General features: G+C 53.4%; 2 protein-coding genes across 3 annotated transcripts in view; one reads left to right on the forward strand and one right to left on the reverse strand.

Annotated features, from left to right (window-relative positions):
- Positions 1-105: 105 nt before the first annotated feature.
- Positions 106-10,308, reverse strand: SSRP1 (structure specific recognition protein 1). Of its 2 annotated transcripts, none has more exons than XM_059142588.1 (17): positions 10,168-10,308; positions 9,553-9,688; positions 8,441-8,626; positions 7,780-7,885; positions 7,297-7,487; positions 6,960-7,190; positions 6,723-6,826; positions 6,491-6,619; positions 5,980-6,201; positions 5,181-5,253; positions 4,635-4,773; positions 4,464-4,509; positions 2,389-2,518; positions 1,793-1,963; positions 1,546-1,634; positions 820-1,006; positions 106-593 (listed from the first exon to the last, which is right to left on the reverse strand). In XM_059142588.1, the coding sequence occupies exons 2-17, from the start codon at positions 9,604-9,606 to the stop codon at positions 522-524; spliced, it is 2,130 nt and encodes a 709-aa protein (XP_058998571.1). In that variant the 5' UTR covers positions 9,607-9,688; positions 10,168-10,308; the 3' UTR covers positions 106-521. The 2 variants fall into 2 exon arrangements, with proteins under 2 accessions (XP_058998571.1, XP_058998564.1); XM_059142581.1 differs by having other exon boundaries at positions 9,553-9,705; positions 10,168-10,277.
- A 150-nt stretch (positions 10,309-10,458) lies between these two features.
- Positions 10,459-16,278, forward strand: part of P2RX3 (purinergic receptor P2X 3) — a 28,187-nt gene continuing 22,367 nt past the window's right edge. Inside the window, exon 1 of the mRNA XM_059142601.1 lies at positions 10,459-12,349. Within this exon, the coding sequence (XP_058998584.1) occupies positions 12,231-12,349 (119 nt within the window). The 5' untranslated portion in view covers positions 10,459-12,230. The remainder of the gene's footprint in view (positions 12,350-16,278) is intronic.

The raw sequence follows: 16,278 nt of genomic DNA on the forward strand, positions 1-16,278 counted from the left end.
CTTCCCGGCTGGCCGGCAGGGCCCTGCCCCGTCACAGCAGTATGGTACGCACCACCCCCCGAAAATGGGGTGATACAACAGGGCTAGAGAGAAGGCATTAGGACATGGTTTCCAAAGTCAGTTCCCTTTATTAAATGTTGATTTTTCACAGACCAGAAATACAAAATAAAAGTAGAAATAGGCCCCCGTTAGGAGCTATAGGCCTGACCTCACATGACCCCTGCTGCAGCAACTTGAACAGGAGAAGCAGCAGCCCTAAGGTGGAGAGAACAGGCCCAGGATTCCACCCTGCACCGCACTGCCGCACCCAATCTCTGCCCGAATGATAAAAGAGCCACCCTTGGGAAGCAGAGGAGGACATCTCCCCTGCTGCCTCAGCGAAGTGCATTCCACCAGGAGAGCCTGTCAAGATGGCACAAAACCCGAGGACTACATTTCATAGGAGAAACTGGTACCAAATATGGGTGGGGAGACCGTAGGTGTCACAGAGCAAGCCCAAGGAGAAAGAATTTTCCTCCTCTCTACTCATCAGATCCTGATGCCGAGTCTTCTGAGCTGGGGGGGGTACTGGCCAGCTCCTCTTCTTCAGAGTCCTGAAAATCAAAGGTCTCTTAAGGGCCCTCCCAGGGAACCACTTTTCAGTGGTGAAGGACCCCTAATCCCATACCCACGCACCCCAAATGCAGCACTGGCCTTCAGCACCTCCCATGTGCACCCTTCTATTCCACCTTGTTACTCTTACAGACCTACCAACCACAACCCGACCCTAGATATGCACCCCTCTGCCTCAGGTACCCCTCAGCCCCAAACCTGCCACACCTCACTCCGCCTTCTCTTCTTTTTGCTCTTGTTCTCTCCGGAAGAGCTCTCATCACTGGACACAAACTCCTTGCTCTTGAAGCTCTCACTTAGCTGCCTTGATGAGGACTTGGATGATGAGCCCCTTGAGGGTGTTGATTTCTTTTCCACCTTCACCTTTACCTTCTTCTTCTTCTTTGACTTGTCCCTAAAGCAGCAAGAGGGAAAAGGGCCTGGACCTTCAAGTTCACCACCAAAATCAATCCACCCCTAACTTTAACAGGGCTTCTCTGACTCCCAGCCACACTGCCCATCTCACTATAAATGCAAACCACCAGCCGGGTAAGCCCCAAGTGCCCCAAGGGAGAGCCTCCTAAGTAAATAACCAGAAAAATCAGAGACCAGAGCTTGAAGCGGTCTCACGTGCATAACTTATTTGACATTCCCTTGCTTCATCTCTAAAGTTTCATGTGAATTATGATTTTTTTGTTAATTCCATCATAATTTTGTGTTAATTCCTCCACACCTTCAAATAAAACTAACTCTCCAGGAAAAGGGCCCCATTTATCCAGTGACCTCAGGAATTCTCTAGCACATTACCCATACTTGGGCAACTGCCTACCCAGACTTGAGAAGCACTGCCCGACAGCAGTCAGAGGCATCTATTATCTTTAACATGCCAATTCTCGACCCACATAAATTGATGCCGAAAAGCACTTACTGGGCTATTTTGTTCCCAACACTCACCTCTTAGAAGACTCACCCCGGCCCCCTTCATATTCTTTCATGGCTTTTTCATATTCCCTCCTGGCATCCTCAGCCTTCCGATCCCACTCCTGTCACACACACACACACACATATCCACGAAAAAAAGAGAAGAATGAGCCCTCTTCCTGATGCAGGCAACACCTAGACAGAGAAGGTGTACCGATGGCCCGTCCCTGCCCCCCCATCGGTTACTCAGTTGCCACCCCTCATCTCTGCTGCCATTCACCTCTTTCTTCTCTTTAGACATTCCCTTCCAGATCTCGCCTGCCTTCTTGGAAAGATCCGTGATACTGATGCCAGGATGGTCTGACTTGATCTTCTCTCGGCTGGCATTGAGCCACAGCATGTAGGCAGACATCGGCCTCTTGGGGGCATTGGGGTCTTTGCCCTTCTTCACCTACATAAAAATCCAAATGCCTTGAGCCATCTATTTCTCAGACATCCACCCTCTCCAAAACAAATTATTTAGATCACCTGCTGAGGGGAAAAAGAAAAAAAAATGAGAGGACTGAAGAGGCATAAAGCTAGACTGAGAGCTCCCAAGGCCAGGAACCCTGTCTCCTCCCCCGGCACCCACTGCCTCACTCACTAGGGACCCCTTGCCTCAGGCTCCTGGGACAGAAGCTGGTCTCCTAATTCAGATCTCCCAGAAGCTAATTAGTCCAAAGGCCAGAGAGAAAAATTTCCAAGATACTCCTCAAGGTCATATTCACTGGCTACACAAAGCAGCCCCAGAAGGACCACCTGACAGGCCCTACTGGTGGTAGACAGGAAAAGGTAAAGGGAATGGTTCCCCACCACCCTTCCATTCTGAGTGTGCACCTCCACAGGCTTCTTGCGGCTTTTTCGGTCCTTGGCCATCTTGGCCTTTTTAAGCTGCTTCCGTTTCTTTTCATCCCGGTCACTGTCACCCTCATTACTAGAGGAGCTAGCTGAGGCGTTGCTGTCAAACCTGCCAAGGAGAGGGGGCTTAGACCCAGGAAGGAGAGCACCCATGGCCACAGGACAGGAGGGAAACAAGTCTAAAGCTACCTGCCCCAAAAAGGGGAGGTGGGACCACAGGACAGCCTCCTGGCCACTGGTCCCCATCCTGCTTCCTCCTCACAGCTAAAGTGGCTTCAGCTGTCCCCTCCCCACACCTAGCCCCTTCTCCACACCCAGCTGTGGCATCAGTCAGCCAATAGAAGACAAAATAACGAGTGGGCTTCAGCTGCTCTCTTTGCTCATGGGCTGACCCACGCCATCCCCATACTCTTGGGGACAGGCACTTGGGTCTTATCTTGCCTAGAACACGACCCAAGTTCTCTTCACCACTTCCTTTGAGTTAGCTGTCTTAATCCACCCCAGAGTCTTTTTTGATAAAGAGATAATTACTATAGAAAAGGGAAGGGTGAAAAAAAAAAAAAGAAAAGGGAAGGGTGGCCTGGGTGGCTCAGTGGGGTAAGCCTCTGCCTTCGGCTCAGGTCATGATCCCAGGGTACTGAGATCAAGCCCCGCATTGGGCTTTCTGCTTGGCAGGGAGCCTGATTCCCCCCTCTCTCTCTGCCTGCCTCTCTGCCTATTGTGAGCTATCTGTCAAATAAATAAATAAAATCATCAAAAAAAGGAAGGAGGAGATGTTTTAAAGATAAATAATATAATAAAATCTAGGGGCACCTAACTAGCAATTGGAAGAGCATTCAGCTCTTGACCTCAGGATTGTGAGTTCAAGACCCCTTGGGTATAGATATTACTTTAAAAAAAAAAAAAAAAAAAAATATATATATATATATATATATACACACATATAAAACGGGAAACCGACCTCAGTCCAAGTCCGTCCATACCCATATAATTAAGTTCTATCAGATAGGCATGGAACTCCTCAGAAGACAGACAGACCTACATTACACCTGTATGGTGCTAGATGATTTTTAAGGGATTTTTGCAAACATCTGCTCACTGACCTTCATAAGTATGTGGCAACCAGAACTAGCAAACTCCTCTATACATATGCTAAACCTATATATATATGTATATGTACGTATATATACCATGTATCTACATATATAGCTCTACATATCTATTTGGGGTTGAGAGAGGTAAGTTGGGTTTTTTGGCTGCCCAAAATTCATTTCCAATTCTTCTGGATAAAGAAAGAAATTCTTCCTAATTTTCTGTGGGAACCACCTTGCCCCCACTCAGCAGGGGCTCAGTCCACCCCCAGAATTTAAGGGTGGGTACATGCCTAGTTCTAGCACATCAGCACACATCCTGGTAACTCAGGAAGGGGCAGTGACCATGCTGTTCACTGCTGCCCTGAGAGAAGAGGCACTTCTGGGTGTTAAACCAATAGCATTAAGCCTGCCCAGAGCTTCTGAGGGTCATGTGACACTGCATGGGCCAAACTTACCTAAAAATAAAAAAATCAGAGGAAGTAAAACAGAATCCCCACAACTTTTGAGCATCTGGATCCAGGTACCTGAAGCCCACTACATCCCTGGACTCTCCAGTTAGGTGAACTTACAAAACTCCCTTTTATGCTAAAGTCAGTTTGAGTCACGTTTCTGACTTGGCCATTAGGAACCTTGATCAATACAGCAGGGGGGGACCACCTGAGGTCCTAGGTGAGGACACAGAGACTCAACAACTCACCCCAAAAATCACAGCAAGGAAGTGGGCAGGTGCTAGCTCTTATTCCTATTTTCTCCCCACTTGTTTTTTTGGTTTTACTATGTGCCTTACACTTGCAAAGCCCTTGACAACTTCCGAAGTATTTCCGGTAATACCTCAGAAGAGGTCGCTCTTCCACCCTGGGTCACTAGCTAACATTAAGACATGAGAAATGTTCAGACGTCTTCTGGCCCCTTAAGCTTATAGGCCTCCACCTCACCCCTGTGAGTGGAACCAAAACTCACTCCTCTGCCACGTCTTCCTCCTCTTCACCTGGATTGAATGACTCATCTGAAAAAGAACAGGATGCATCAGCTTTGCCCAAGAGACCCTGCCCCCCTCCCCAGATGCCCAGCTCTGGCCCCAGGCAAGAGCTTAACCGCCCTCGTGCCCCAGCACTGCTGAGGCGAGCCCACCGGTTTCTTCTCCTGAGTCATCGCTGCTGTCGTTGGCATTCTCTTCCCGGATCTTGCCCTCTTCCTTCATCCGCTCCAAGTAAGCATCGTGCTGGTCCTCATCAGAGTCGGCGTACTCATCGTAGCTTGGGTTCATGCCCTAGCCAGGGAAGAGATGCGAGTGAGGGCCAAGTCACCCTGGCGCCAGAACCCTGCACACTCAAAAGCACCCCCCAACCCATGCCTGTGAGCAGGATCAGCTCCCAGAAGACCCGGCATGGTCCACACACAGCGCCGTGCAGGGCCTATGCCCAAGAACCTCCTGCCAACCGGGTTAGTCCAAGCCCCTCCCTCTCCCAGCCCCACTGGGGGCTCCTGAGGCAGCGAGACTGATCTAAGGTCATGCTGAGGAAACCTGCACCGGGAAGGGGGGAGGGTCACACGCACCTCTTTTTTCTATAAGGGTAAGAAGAAAAGACAGAGTGAAAAAGAAGGCAGAAGAATCCCCACTCCCTCCACACCCCCGACAGATCAGAGGAGGCTCATTCTTCCCTCACACACAGGTACCTCTTTGAGTCCTCGGTTTTTGATGTTGAGTTTTTTGGCATTGACAAAATCAAACAGCTTCCCATACTCCTCCCTGTGAGGCAAGATGCACCAGGTTACTAGACAGGCGGGGCCCATGCCCAGGGTGGGCTGCACGCTATCCTAATACCCACAGGCCGGGACAGGTTTTGGGGTCGGGAGGTGCTGACCACGTTACCCAAGCTAACAGCTCGGAGAGCCCCCGGAGGACTGTGGTAAAGAAGGGTCAGACACTAGTCGCAAAAGGAACATGCAGAGTCTCAAGCGTCTGGGAAAGAAAAGGTGGGGAGGGTGTGTATGCATCCACCAGATACGCCCAGAGCAGGGGGGAGACGTTCCCCTGGGAACATTTACACCTCTGTGCTAGTCTGAATTTTGTACTTCACAGCGTTGTCGTGAGGATGAAGTGGGAAGACGTTTGAAGACTTTTGGCCCACAGTGAGCACTCAATAAACATTAGCTGCTGTTTTCTCAGGCACAGAGCTCATTCCAGGAAAGGGAGAGATAGCATTTCCATCATGGGGGGAGTGAAGAAGGGCTAACTGAACACATTATATGGGAAACAATTTAAATACAGAAAGCAAGCCAGGGAGAGGCTTTCAAAGGCTGACCACTCCAAGAAGGACCAAATCCCAGGGAAGCGAAAGAAAACTTCTGCTCAAGGCCTGAAAAACTGGGGAAGAGTCACAGGCTCAGAAAGGCCCCCATGCCATGCCCGGCTTCCCCGTAGAGGCTCGGTCCAGACCAGGATTCCCAGGAAGCGACTGGCGGAAGCTCTCACCTCTCAATGCTACTGAAGGTATACTGGGTGCCCTGCTTGGTCTCAATTTCAAAGTCAAAGGAACGCGTGGTGGTGGTACCACGGGCAAAGTTGACAAAGGAGATCTCATCAAAGCGGATGTGCACAGGTGGCTTGTGGACGTAGATGAAGCCCCGCTCCAGGGGGTAAAGCAGTCCCGAGCTCGCCTTGTAGGAGCAGGTGATGCACTGGGCTCCTGAGTGCCTGGTGGGGGCGGCGGGGAGCCCAGTCAGTGTCTCCCCAGGAGCAGGAGGCACGGAGCCAACAGCACATCTCCCAGCAGGGACACACATGTGCTCAGGCCCTGAGGGTAAAACCCACTACGCTGCTCTGATGGAGACCACGGACACCCGTCATGCTCTGACCCAACCAGACCCCGAGGAGATCGTGTTCCCGGCCCAGGAGGGGCTTACCAAGAAGACCCAGCATGGCGCCCGCCTCGCCACCCCCCCTGCCCCCTGGTCAGGCCAGAACGCCAGGCCGGCACTCTCACCCTTGGAAGTTGCCTGGCACTGTGATCTTGCGGTTGACCAGCGCTTTCATGACCCGGCTGACCATCTCGTACAGGGATCCTGACATGTTCTTAGTGAGCCGGCCCTCAAAGCGCTTCTCTACCTCTTCCCTACAAAGAGAGGAAGGCGAGGTCACCGGTGCTGCTGCCTTCTAATGGCATACCAGTCTCCTGCCTGGACAGTGGGAGAACATGAACTCAAGGACATACTCACTCATTCATGTTGAGAGTCAACGAGATGTCCTCATCCTTGGAGAAGAGGAGGATCAGGAAGTGGTAACGGGTTTGGCCCTGCTTGATGGGGGGATCTAGACTGATCTGGTAAGGAAGAGCCGACAAGGTTCCACAGCGGTCAGGGTTCCACAAGAATTGCTCATTAACCAAACACCGGCAAGACCGATCTATTGGGCAAACACCAGGACAAGATCCAGCCCCCATGGTTTCTGCTTACCACAAAGAACATCTGGCGCTGGTCTTTGTGGGGCAGCAGAAAGAGACGCAGCACCGTGGTATAGGGGATCTTGTAGTCGAAGGTCTTGCCGTGAAGGTGCAGAAAGGTGGGGTAGATCCGAATGTCGTAACGGCCTCGGGGAGTCAGACACTGCAGCTCCCGGAAGATGCAGATGGCGTCTCCAGTAGCCTGGATCACATCCGCCTTAGACAGCACATTCTGGGCAAAGGCCTGCAAAAGTACAAGCTGGTGATCAGGTAGCAGGGGATCCTGCTTCCAGGCGAGCCAGGGCCTGCTCAGCACCATCTGCTCTCAAGGAGACCAGGGGAGGCCTCACCTCAACTGGGTCCACACCATCCTCCTGAGTGGGCGGCACATAGAAGCGCACCTCCATGAGGGACACCTCTGCATCATCGTTCTGGTGGAATTCCAGTGTCACCTCGTTCTTGCCGGTGGTACACTGGGACACATTGCTGAGGGGTATCTCAAAGACAGGCTGGTCACCAATGTCAAAGGAAAGCAGCTGCCCTGAGAGGAAAGGGCTTATCAACCACAAGCTCCTCCCCTCATAATTTATGTCTGCATAAACAACAGTCCTGCCAGACTGTCCATCCCAGGGACAGAGCGCTGGACTATTTGGCCTCACTATACCCTCAAGACCAGGTACAGTGCCTCTTACACTATTGGTCCTCAATAAATTTATGATGAATTACAAACTGATAGGTAGTAGAAATAGTAGCAGAAAAAGAGCAAAACAAGGTAAAGGCTGCAACCCGGCATCCTACCTTCTTCTCCAAACCTCAGTCTTCCCCAGACTCACCACCAAACTTCACTGTCCCCCAGTTCCAGCCCTTCACACAGAGGTCCTTCTCCATCAGCTCAAGGCGATAGTGAGTTTTGAAGAAATCCGAGAGTTTCTCAAATTCCTGTGGGCAGAGAGGAGACAGAAGTCCCTACAAATCCTTGTGGCCTTAACACAAACATTCTGGGATTCTCTCTGAGAAACTGCCCTCAATCTACCTTCTATCAGAAACCCAGCTGTTGAAAGAAGCTATGGCCCCAGGGGATGGATCTCAGAGTAGGGGAGGCATAAAGTATGGTCATCTCCTGGTCATGGGTCTCCCCATGCTCTCTGACTTTATACAGGCAGCGCTTTAATGAAAGGGAAAGTAACATGCAGTAAAGCATTTAACTCAAACAGTTCAAAACAGAAAAACAAACCTCAAACTAAAGCACTAAGATTCTGAATCTGGACAAAGGCAATGAGCAGAAACCACCCCAAAATTCACAATGGTAGGAAACCTTCTGGAGTCAAAGCACAAGACACCCAAGGCTGAACACTGCTTACAATGGCCATAATGGCCCTGCTCTGAGGGGCCAAAACTAGCCATTACATGCTTATCAAAAAAGCCCCAACTCTTTCTAGAATACGACACCAGGTGGCACAGTAAAAGGAGGTTTATGGCCACAGGACACCTCACCGATTCTCGGAAGCCGTCATACTTGTAGACATGGCCATTCTTCGTAAGCAGTTTAAGTCCGTGGCCCAGGGCGACACGGCGCCAGATGCCTTCAGTCAACTCGCCGGCCTGGATATTGTCCACTTTGCCCGTCTTACTATTCTTGAAAATGATACCCTGGCGGCTCAACCTCAGCCGGCCATCGTTCTGTTGGGAAAACAGGCCCAGATGCAAGGTTACAATACACACTGTGTCCAGGGCACAACGCCTACAACTGGGCTGGCCAGACCCTGATGCAGGACCAACAGATGCAGGGGGGAGGGTGAGGAAGAAGAGACAAGCTACCAGGAAATCTGGATCCTAAAACCAAACCCGGGCATCCAAAACCCCTGCAGGTCCTAGTCTGCCCTTGGGACAGAGCCCCATGAAGAGTCCCTTTCAAACTGCAATCCTAGAATGCCTATACAGATGCTTTTTGAGTTACCATGGCTCAACTTAGAATTTTTCAATTCTATGAAGGTGTGAAAATGATACACATTTAACAGAAACCATAATTTGAGTTTTGAATCTGTTATCTTTTCCCAAGCTAGCAACAGGTGGCACAATCGTCCCCTGATGCTGGGCGGTGGCACAGAGCCACAAGCTCCGAGTCGGCCACACAATCACCAGGGCTGATCACCAGAGTCAACAACCAATACGCATACCACCCTTCTCTACCCGTTCTGTTTCACTGTTTCAGGACACTATTTAACAAATTACATGAGATGTTCAAACTTTGTTATAAAGTAGACTTTGTGTTTGATGGTGTTGCCCAACTGTACACCGATGAAAACATTCTGAACCTGTTTAAGGCTAAGCTAACCTACGATGCTCATCGGGTTAGATGTTTTAAATACGTTTTCGATTTAAACAGTATTTTCAATTCACAATGAGTTTTTGGTGATGTAACCCCGCTGGAGGGGCAGGAAGATCTGTATGCACTGCCCTTTGTTGGGGGAAACACCAACTACACATTACCCTCCCGCTCCTTTTCTAAAATAGCAACATCATCAAAGCAAGCTCTTCCTAATGGGCGAATGGTCCACTCCACCTTCCCTCTCTCAGCCTTTACTAAAAGCCCAGGTCCTTCTTACCATGGAGCCTTTCACCTCCTGATAGACGTCGTTGAACTCCAGCGTTTCCGCCATACTGATCTGCCCCTGTTGACCTCGATTGGGAGCAGGGCCCCAACTCCTGGGTGGGTGTGCGGGCACTCAGCACGTTGGGAATCTGAATTTAAGAGGGGGCTAGACAAACATCAGAGAGAACATCTCACTCGGCCCACGGATGGAGCCAGGGGGCAAGCCCTGGCGGAGCCTGGGATGTCTCAGAATCTCCTCTGCCTGGGAACCTACAGCGGGCCCCGCAGACCTCAAGAAGTCAGGCCCAGCAGGGGCTGGAGAACCCGGCTTGGAGGAGCGCTTACAGCGAGACCCGACACCGGCTCGGGGCGCTCCACCGGGCGCCATGGCAACGGGCAGCAGAACCCCGGGGCCTGACCCTCAGCCGCGCCCCGACCCAGCTCCGAGTGCAAGGCTTCCCTCCCAGCACTCCCACCGCGCCGCGGCCCTGGACCCGCGGCTCCCCCGCCCCCTAAAATGGGTTCGCCCGCTGCCCGTGGATTCGAACGCGGAACGGTCCATCTTGAGGATCCCGCGGGGGGAGCAGGGCCCGCGCCCTCTCGGGGCACAGGGCCGGCGACCACCCACCTCCTCAAGCTGCAGCCTCGCGACGGCCCAGGTGCGGGCGGTGGGCGCGCTGGGGGACGCGGGAGGGGGGGCGGGGACAAGGGGGATGGGGGGGGGGACGCTGGGGAAGCTTTTCCCGCGTGCGCGGCCCCGCGTCCCGCCACCGGAAGCCGTGCACGGACCACAGAGACGGTGAGCCGGCTAGAGAGACACGAGCCCGGCCCGCCTACGAGGCGGCCTCCTAGAGCGTCAACCGCTCAGGAGGACCTGAGGGAAGCCGAGCTGTGATTCAACTCGCACCGCGTGGCACCTGAGGAGAAGATGGGAGGGTGGAGGGCTGCTTCAACAATTACCCCTCTCCAGTGGAGGACTAGGTTCTGGAGAGAAGTGCTGTAGTTCTCTCTTGTCGGGCTTCCCCCGGACGCGTGCGCGTGTCTCTCCCAGGCCGCCCTGCACCGGGGTGGCCCCTGTGGGGTTAGTAGAGAGGAGTCTGTGGGGCGAGAAGACCAACATCGCGCGCTGCGGAGAGACACGAGCCGCCCGCACGCGGGGTGCCGGCGTCCCGGTGACTGCCCTAGTCGCCGCGGCGCCCAGACACTTCACTTCGGAAACCAACCGCGGGGTCGGGGAGGCCTGGAGGAAGCTGGCGGATGGCGGGGTCAGGTTCCCGCGCTCCAGGCGGTGCCCTCCGAGCCCGCCCGCATTCGAAACCTGGAGGCCCGCCCAGGAGAGGTGTTTGAGGGTGCCCGCCCCAACCTGCCTTTGCAGATGGGAAAACAGAGGCCCAGAGAGGATGTGCCCAGGGCCCCAAGTCTCCTTGCCGCCTGCCCTCCCCCAGTTCTCCTCTGTCCTAACCACGGCGATCCGCATCCAGAACGATGGATGGTACCTGTCCTGCGTGAAGGCATTAGAACCGAACTTTTTTTTTTTTTTTAAGAGTTTATTTCTTTATATGACAGAGAGCACAAGCAGGGGGAGCAGCAGGCAGAGGCAGGGGGAGACGCAGGCTTCCCACAGAGCGGAGAGCCCCAGGCGGGGCTCCAGCCCAGGACTCTGCAGGTCACAACCTCAGCCAAAGGCAGATTCTTTTTTTTTTTTTTTTTTTAAAGATTTTATTTATTTATTTGACAGAGATCACAAGCAGGCAGAGAGGCAGGCAGAGAGAGAGAGGAGGGAGCAGGCTCCCATGCTGAGCAGAGAGCCCGATGCGGGACTCGATCCCAGGACCCTGAGATCATGACCTGAGCCGAAGGCAGCGGCTTAACCCACTGAGCCACCCAGGCACCCCCAAAGGCAGATTCTTAACTGACTGAGCCACCCAGGCGCCCCTAGGACAGAATATTTAAATTCAAGACTTCCCTGACCATCTGACTGAGTTATGCCCGCTTGCTAACTGAGCCCTGGGATAAGAGGCGGCCGGCCCGAATGCTGTGCTGCTCCCTGACCTCAGCACTTCAACCTCTGGGAACTGGCTATTCTAGCACCATCCTGTAACATGCATTCACCCGGATTCAGTAACTAGGGATTGAGCTCCCACTCAATTCTAGGATTGGAGGAAACGAAAGACAGAAACAGCCCCAGCCTTCCAGGAGCATGTTCTCCAACGAAGGATTCCGAGAAGTAAACTCCCAGGAAAACAAAGCTGGGGCACTGCAAGGGGTTTGAAGGAGAGCATGAAAGCAGCTGGTGAGCCGGGATGGAGATGCAGCATCAGAGAACGGAACAGAAAGGGTAGACAGAGTGCAGATAAAACATGACTCCCAGAGGGCCCTAGCCGGTTGCATCCCAGGCAATCAGGAGCCGGGGATTGGAGACCCCACCCCTGCTGTGACATCACAGGGAAGTGGGGTGGAGACGAACAAAAAGGGGGTCCCCCGCCCTGGCCTTGGACTCTTGACAGCCCAGAGTGCCAAGGGTAGAGAGAGCCTGGGCACTGAGCAAGGGTTGCCTGACTTAAAAGAACAGGCTGCCCATTCCTCAAGCCTCCTCCAAGCTGTCCCCTCCAGGCTTTGATCTCTGTCTCCCTGTCCCTCCTGAGGCCACCACTGGGTCCCTTCTGAGTGACCCCTGAGTGCTCTTTCAGCATGAACTGCGTGTCAGATTTCTTCACCTACGAGACCACCAAGTCAGTGGTTGTGAAGAGCTGGACCATTGGGGTCATCAACCGGGCAGTCCAGCTTTTGATCATCTCCTACTTCGTGGGGTGAGTCCTGGGGCCCTTTGGGTCCTAGCAGGGGAGGGCTGCGGGGTGTCCCGTTAGGGTTGCTGTCCAGCTGCCTGACCTTCTCCTCTCTTCGAGGAGAAACAGTCTCTACCCTGGAGTGCAAGGACTGGATTCTGCCACCCCCATCAAGGATCTGGTCCCCACATTAGTTCCTTTCCCCAGTAAATCCTCTGGAGTCAGAGAGTGGTTTCTAGGCACACACCCCAAGGACTGGAATCCTTGCCCTGGTGCCAGCCTCCACCAGGAGAGGTCCCAAGTGACCATCCCCCCTCTCCCTTCTGTCCTGCTCCCCCAGAGAACAAACCACCCTCACATCTTCCCAGTCTCCTCAGCCAAAGCTTTGGGGTCTCACAAAGATGAGGGAGCCCAGGAAAGGGGAAGGGAAGGCACGAGCCTGAGGGAGACAGCATGGGTCGATCAGGGCACGGCGGGGTGGGAAGGAGAGGACTGGACTGCTTCGGAACGAGGGATTCCCCTCCTGGCTTGCGGAGAGGATGAAAGAATGGGGCGAGGGGAGAAGCCCTTGCTCTCGGAGGGTAGGACAAAGCAAGGTGTCTGCTCCTTGGGAGGGGGCGGGGAGACACACGGGCACAAATAACTCGAGGGAAGAGGTGCTTAGGGGCAGGTGGGTTTTCTGACTTGATCCAGGGTCCCTCCTCATGAATCCAGAAGCATTCCCCTTTGCCAGAAAGCATAAATTCTCTACTGCTACCCGACTTTATACCATATAACCCATCCTGGGAGCTGCTTAAGAGCCAGTGGTCCGAACACCTCCTCTCAGCTCCCACCTTTAGAGGCATCCACCACTCCCCCCCACACACACACACACACGCACACACACGTGTATGCACCGAGGGCCAGGGAACAGACAATGGCTGGGGAGAAAACACAGGTTCCATCCTTCTTGTGGTCATTTACAGACACCGGTGGGTACCAGAAATGACAGGCAGCAACCCCTAGAGGTTTTCTTTCCCGGTGTGCCGTCTCCGTCTTGCCTGAGACGATGGCTCTGTGTACGAGAAACAGCAAGCCACTGACAACAGTCCTGAGTTAATTGAGTCAGTCAAAGAAGCCATCCGGTGTGCTTGTGGGCTGGAGCTGCACGAGCGCAGGCCTCTTTGCCTGAAAGGTCAGAGGAGTGTGCGGAAGAGTGGGCAGGCGTGTGGATTAAGGGATTTTTTGCTTTGCGTGCTTTGTGGGAGCCAGAAGGACTCATTTCTGTGGCCGCTGTCGGCAAGGCTATACGTCCAGGGCTCCTCTCAGGGATATTAGAGAAAGCATTCCTGCTTTGGGGTAGGAAAACCGGCCTTGAAGCTTCCTTCCAACTTCTTCGAGGTTTTGTGAGCTACGATGTTTGCACACGCTCCACGTCCGCATCGGCAGAGGCTGGCTCAAAGCTGGTTTTTAAATATTCCACGTTCACATGTGTATGCGATGCCGTCGCTGTTTATAGCCGCTAGACAGTATGGTGGTCCAGGTGAGTCCAAAAGCTGCCTCAGCACATTCCTGCCTCTGCTGGCTCCAGGCAGCCTTCTGGTAGACAGCTCCTGCTCTACTCTCCCACTGCCCCTGTCTCTCCCTCATCGTGATACGATCTGATGCTCTGACCCCCAGTGCTGGAGCCTGGCCTGCAGAAACAAGCATGAGAGGCTCTTTGGCGTCTTGATATCCAACCCCATCCATCTCTCAGCCTGACAGCTCCCCACGGAGCAGCAGCTTCCAGTTACATCCATGCAGTCTGTGGCCCAGCCCCCCGGCCCGAGCCCCATCTGTGAGCACATGAGCCCATGCACCATTAGGACTCCATGAATCCATTGTCTTTAATTTAGCAGAAATTTATAAAGCATTTCTTCATGCCAGGCATAGAACATGGGCAAAGCAGAGAGGGCCCTCAACCTCATGGAGCTTACGATGCAAGAGACGGACGTTAATCAATCTCCACAAACAAATGTAGAATTTCAACTGAGGCTCAAGACTTGAAGAAGAGGTGCACAGTGCTGGGAGAGCGGCTAGTATGGAGATTCCTGACCTGGTCCGGGAGCCAAGAGAAGGTTTTCCGGAGATAAGATGCCCAAGCCAAGATCTGAAGGTTGAGTGAGGGCAACCCAGGAGAAAAAAGGGAAGGAAGAGGCTTCAAGCCAGCTCTGTAAAGGGAAAGAGCCAGGCAAATGGGGACAAGAAAAGAAGGTCCCTATGGCTAGAGCAGAGGGAGCAAAGGCAAGAGTGGTTGTAAAATGGGGTCGGTCACACCCAGCCAGACCTCAGACACCCTCAGAGCTTTTGTTTTTACACACAGGGCCAATGGATGGGAAGTGTGTGTGTGTGTGTGTGTGTGTGTGTGTGTGTGTCTGGGGGCAGGGGCAGGGGGAGACAGACCATGAGATCTGAGTTGGGAAAATCACTCTGGCTAATTCACCAAGGAACCGGAGCAGGCAGGAGGGTAACCTGTTAATGGCGCAGTGCAGTCCTGTTGAGAGAGACAATGGTGGCCTGGACTCAGTAGAATTTGGAGGATTTTTAATGCTGTGATGTTAACATCTAACGAACGGTTGAATCTCTTCCGTAGTATCCCTGCGAGGCAGACCAGATGCAGTCTTAGAAGGCCACATGTAACAGGAGCCAACTGTTTCTCTCATGCGTTTACCGCAACACGGCCGCTCATTGTCTCCACATGTGCTCTCACCTCTGCGCCAGCCTCTGCTGCCTGTCTGGAGTTGACACCACTTCATGCCTGGTGTCCCCTACCCACCCAGGTGCAATGAGAGGCCAGTGGTGTTTCTCCCGTGGCTTTCCCAGGGCCCAGTGGCAATCCCCAGTCTCCTCTGTGCGATGGAACCTCCTAAGAGCCAGTCTCTTTAGGGGGTCCTATGGGGAGCTGCAGAGGACACAGGAGATCCTGGGGACTGAGTCTCCCCGAAGTGCTGGCTGTTGCACGGCCTGAGCTAGTTTGCAGAGCCTCCTGGAAGGAAGCCACCTCGCTGCGAACCGGCAGAGGGGCATTCCCACCGGTCTGATGCTCCGTCATCAGAAGCACCGGTGGCAGCTGATGGTGCCTCAGACCCCTCACAGCCCTGCTCTCCCCATCCCTTCCTCCCCCTGCAAGGCCTGATCCACAAACTCACTATCTGCACAGCTGGCCCGTGTGGTTCATAATAGTCAGCCTCCTTGTGGTTCTTTTTTGTTATTTATTTGAGAGTGGGGGTCAGAGAGAGAGAGCAGGGAGAGGACTAGAGGGAGAGGGACAAGCAGACTCCATGCTGAGTGCGCAGCCTGCTCCGGGGCTCAGTTCCCCGACCCTGAGAGCACAACCTGAGCAGAAATCTAGAGTCAGGTGCCCAACTGACAGAGCTACCTCAGTGCCTCAAGCCTCACTTTGACTCTTAGGAAGAAGCTCAACAAATACAATACACCTACCGGCTTAAACACGAGAGCTGCTCTAGTTGAAAGAGAAGGGCCCGGAATTCCACCTTCTTGGCCCACCGCCCCATCGTCTCAGCCCCGGGTGGCACCCTGAGGCACCCCGCGGGACACCAGGTGACGAGAGGATGGCGGGAAGACCTGTTGGAACCCCCGTCTTCTAGGAGCAGAGAGGAGCGCCACTCTTGTCTCTCCCACCACGCCTCTCTGCAACCCCATGATGGGGAGACCATGGAACAGGACCCTCTGGTTAGAAACTCGCTGTGACCCAAATAGGAGTGGGGCTTGGACAAGTCACCATTCATCTCTAAGTCTCTAAGTATCTGGACAATGGGTTTAGGAATGCCTACCCCAGGGAGTTACACGGCAAGGAGAACGTGTCAAGTGCCTTGCCTGAAATGGGAGACTCGCTAATAGACGGCAACTATTACCATATCCTAGATTCCCCGGCACACCTCCCCCTTCCCCACCAACCAGCTCACACCTTCCCA

Source organism: Mustela lutreola, chromosome 1 (genome assembly GCF_030435805.1).
Source record: "Mustela lutreola isolate mMusLut2 chromosome 1, mMusLut2.pri, whole genome shotgun sequence".
NCBI lineage: Eukaryota > Metazoa > Chordata > Mammalia > Carnivora > Mustelidae > Mustela > Mustela lutreola.

Excerpts from the sequence above, each read along its gene's own strand:
- SSRP1 (XM_059142588.1), bottom strand. The coding sequence starts at position 9,606 with ATGGCGGAAACGCTGGAGTTCAACGACGTCTATCAGGAGGTGAAAGGC. Across the intron at positions 2,519-4,463 it reads GAGGAAGACGTGGCAGAGGA|GTTTGACAGCAACGCCTCAG; the intron begins GTGAGTTTTGGT and ends TCTCCTTGGCAG. Across the intron at positions 594-819 it reads AGAAGAGAAGGCGGAGTGAG|GACTCTGAAGAAGAGGAGCT; the intron begins GTGTGGCAGGTT and ends TTTGATTTTCAG.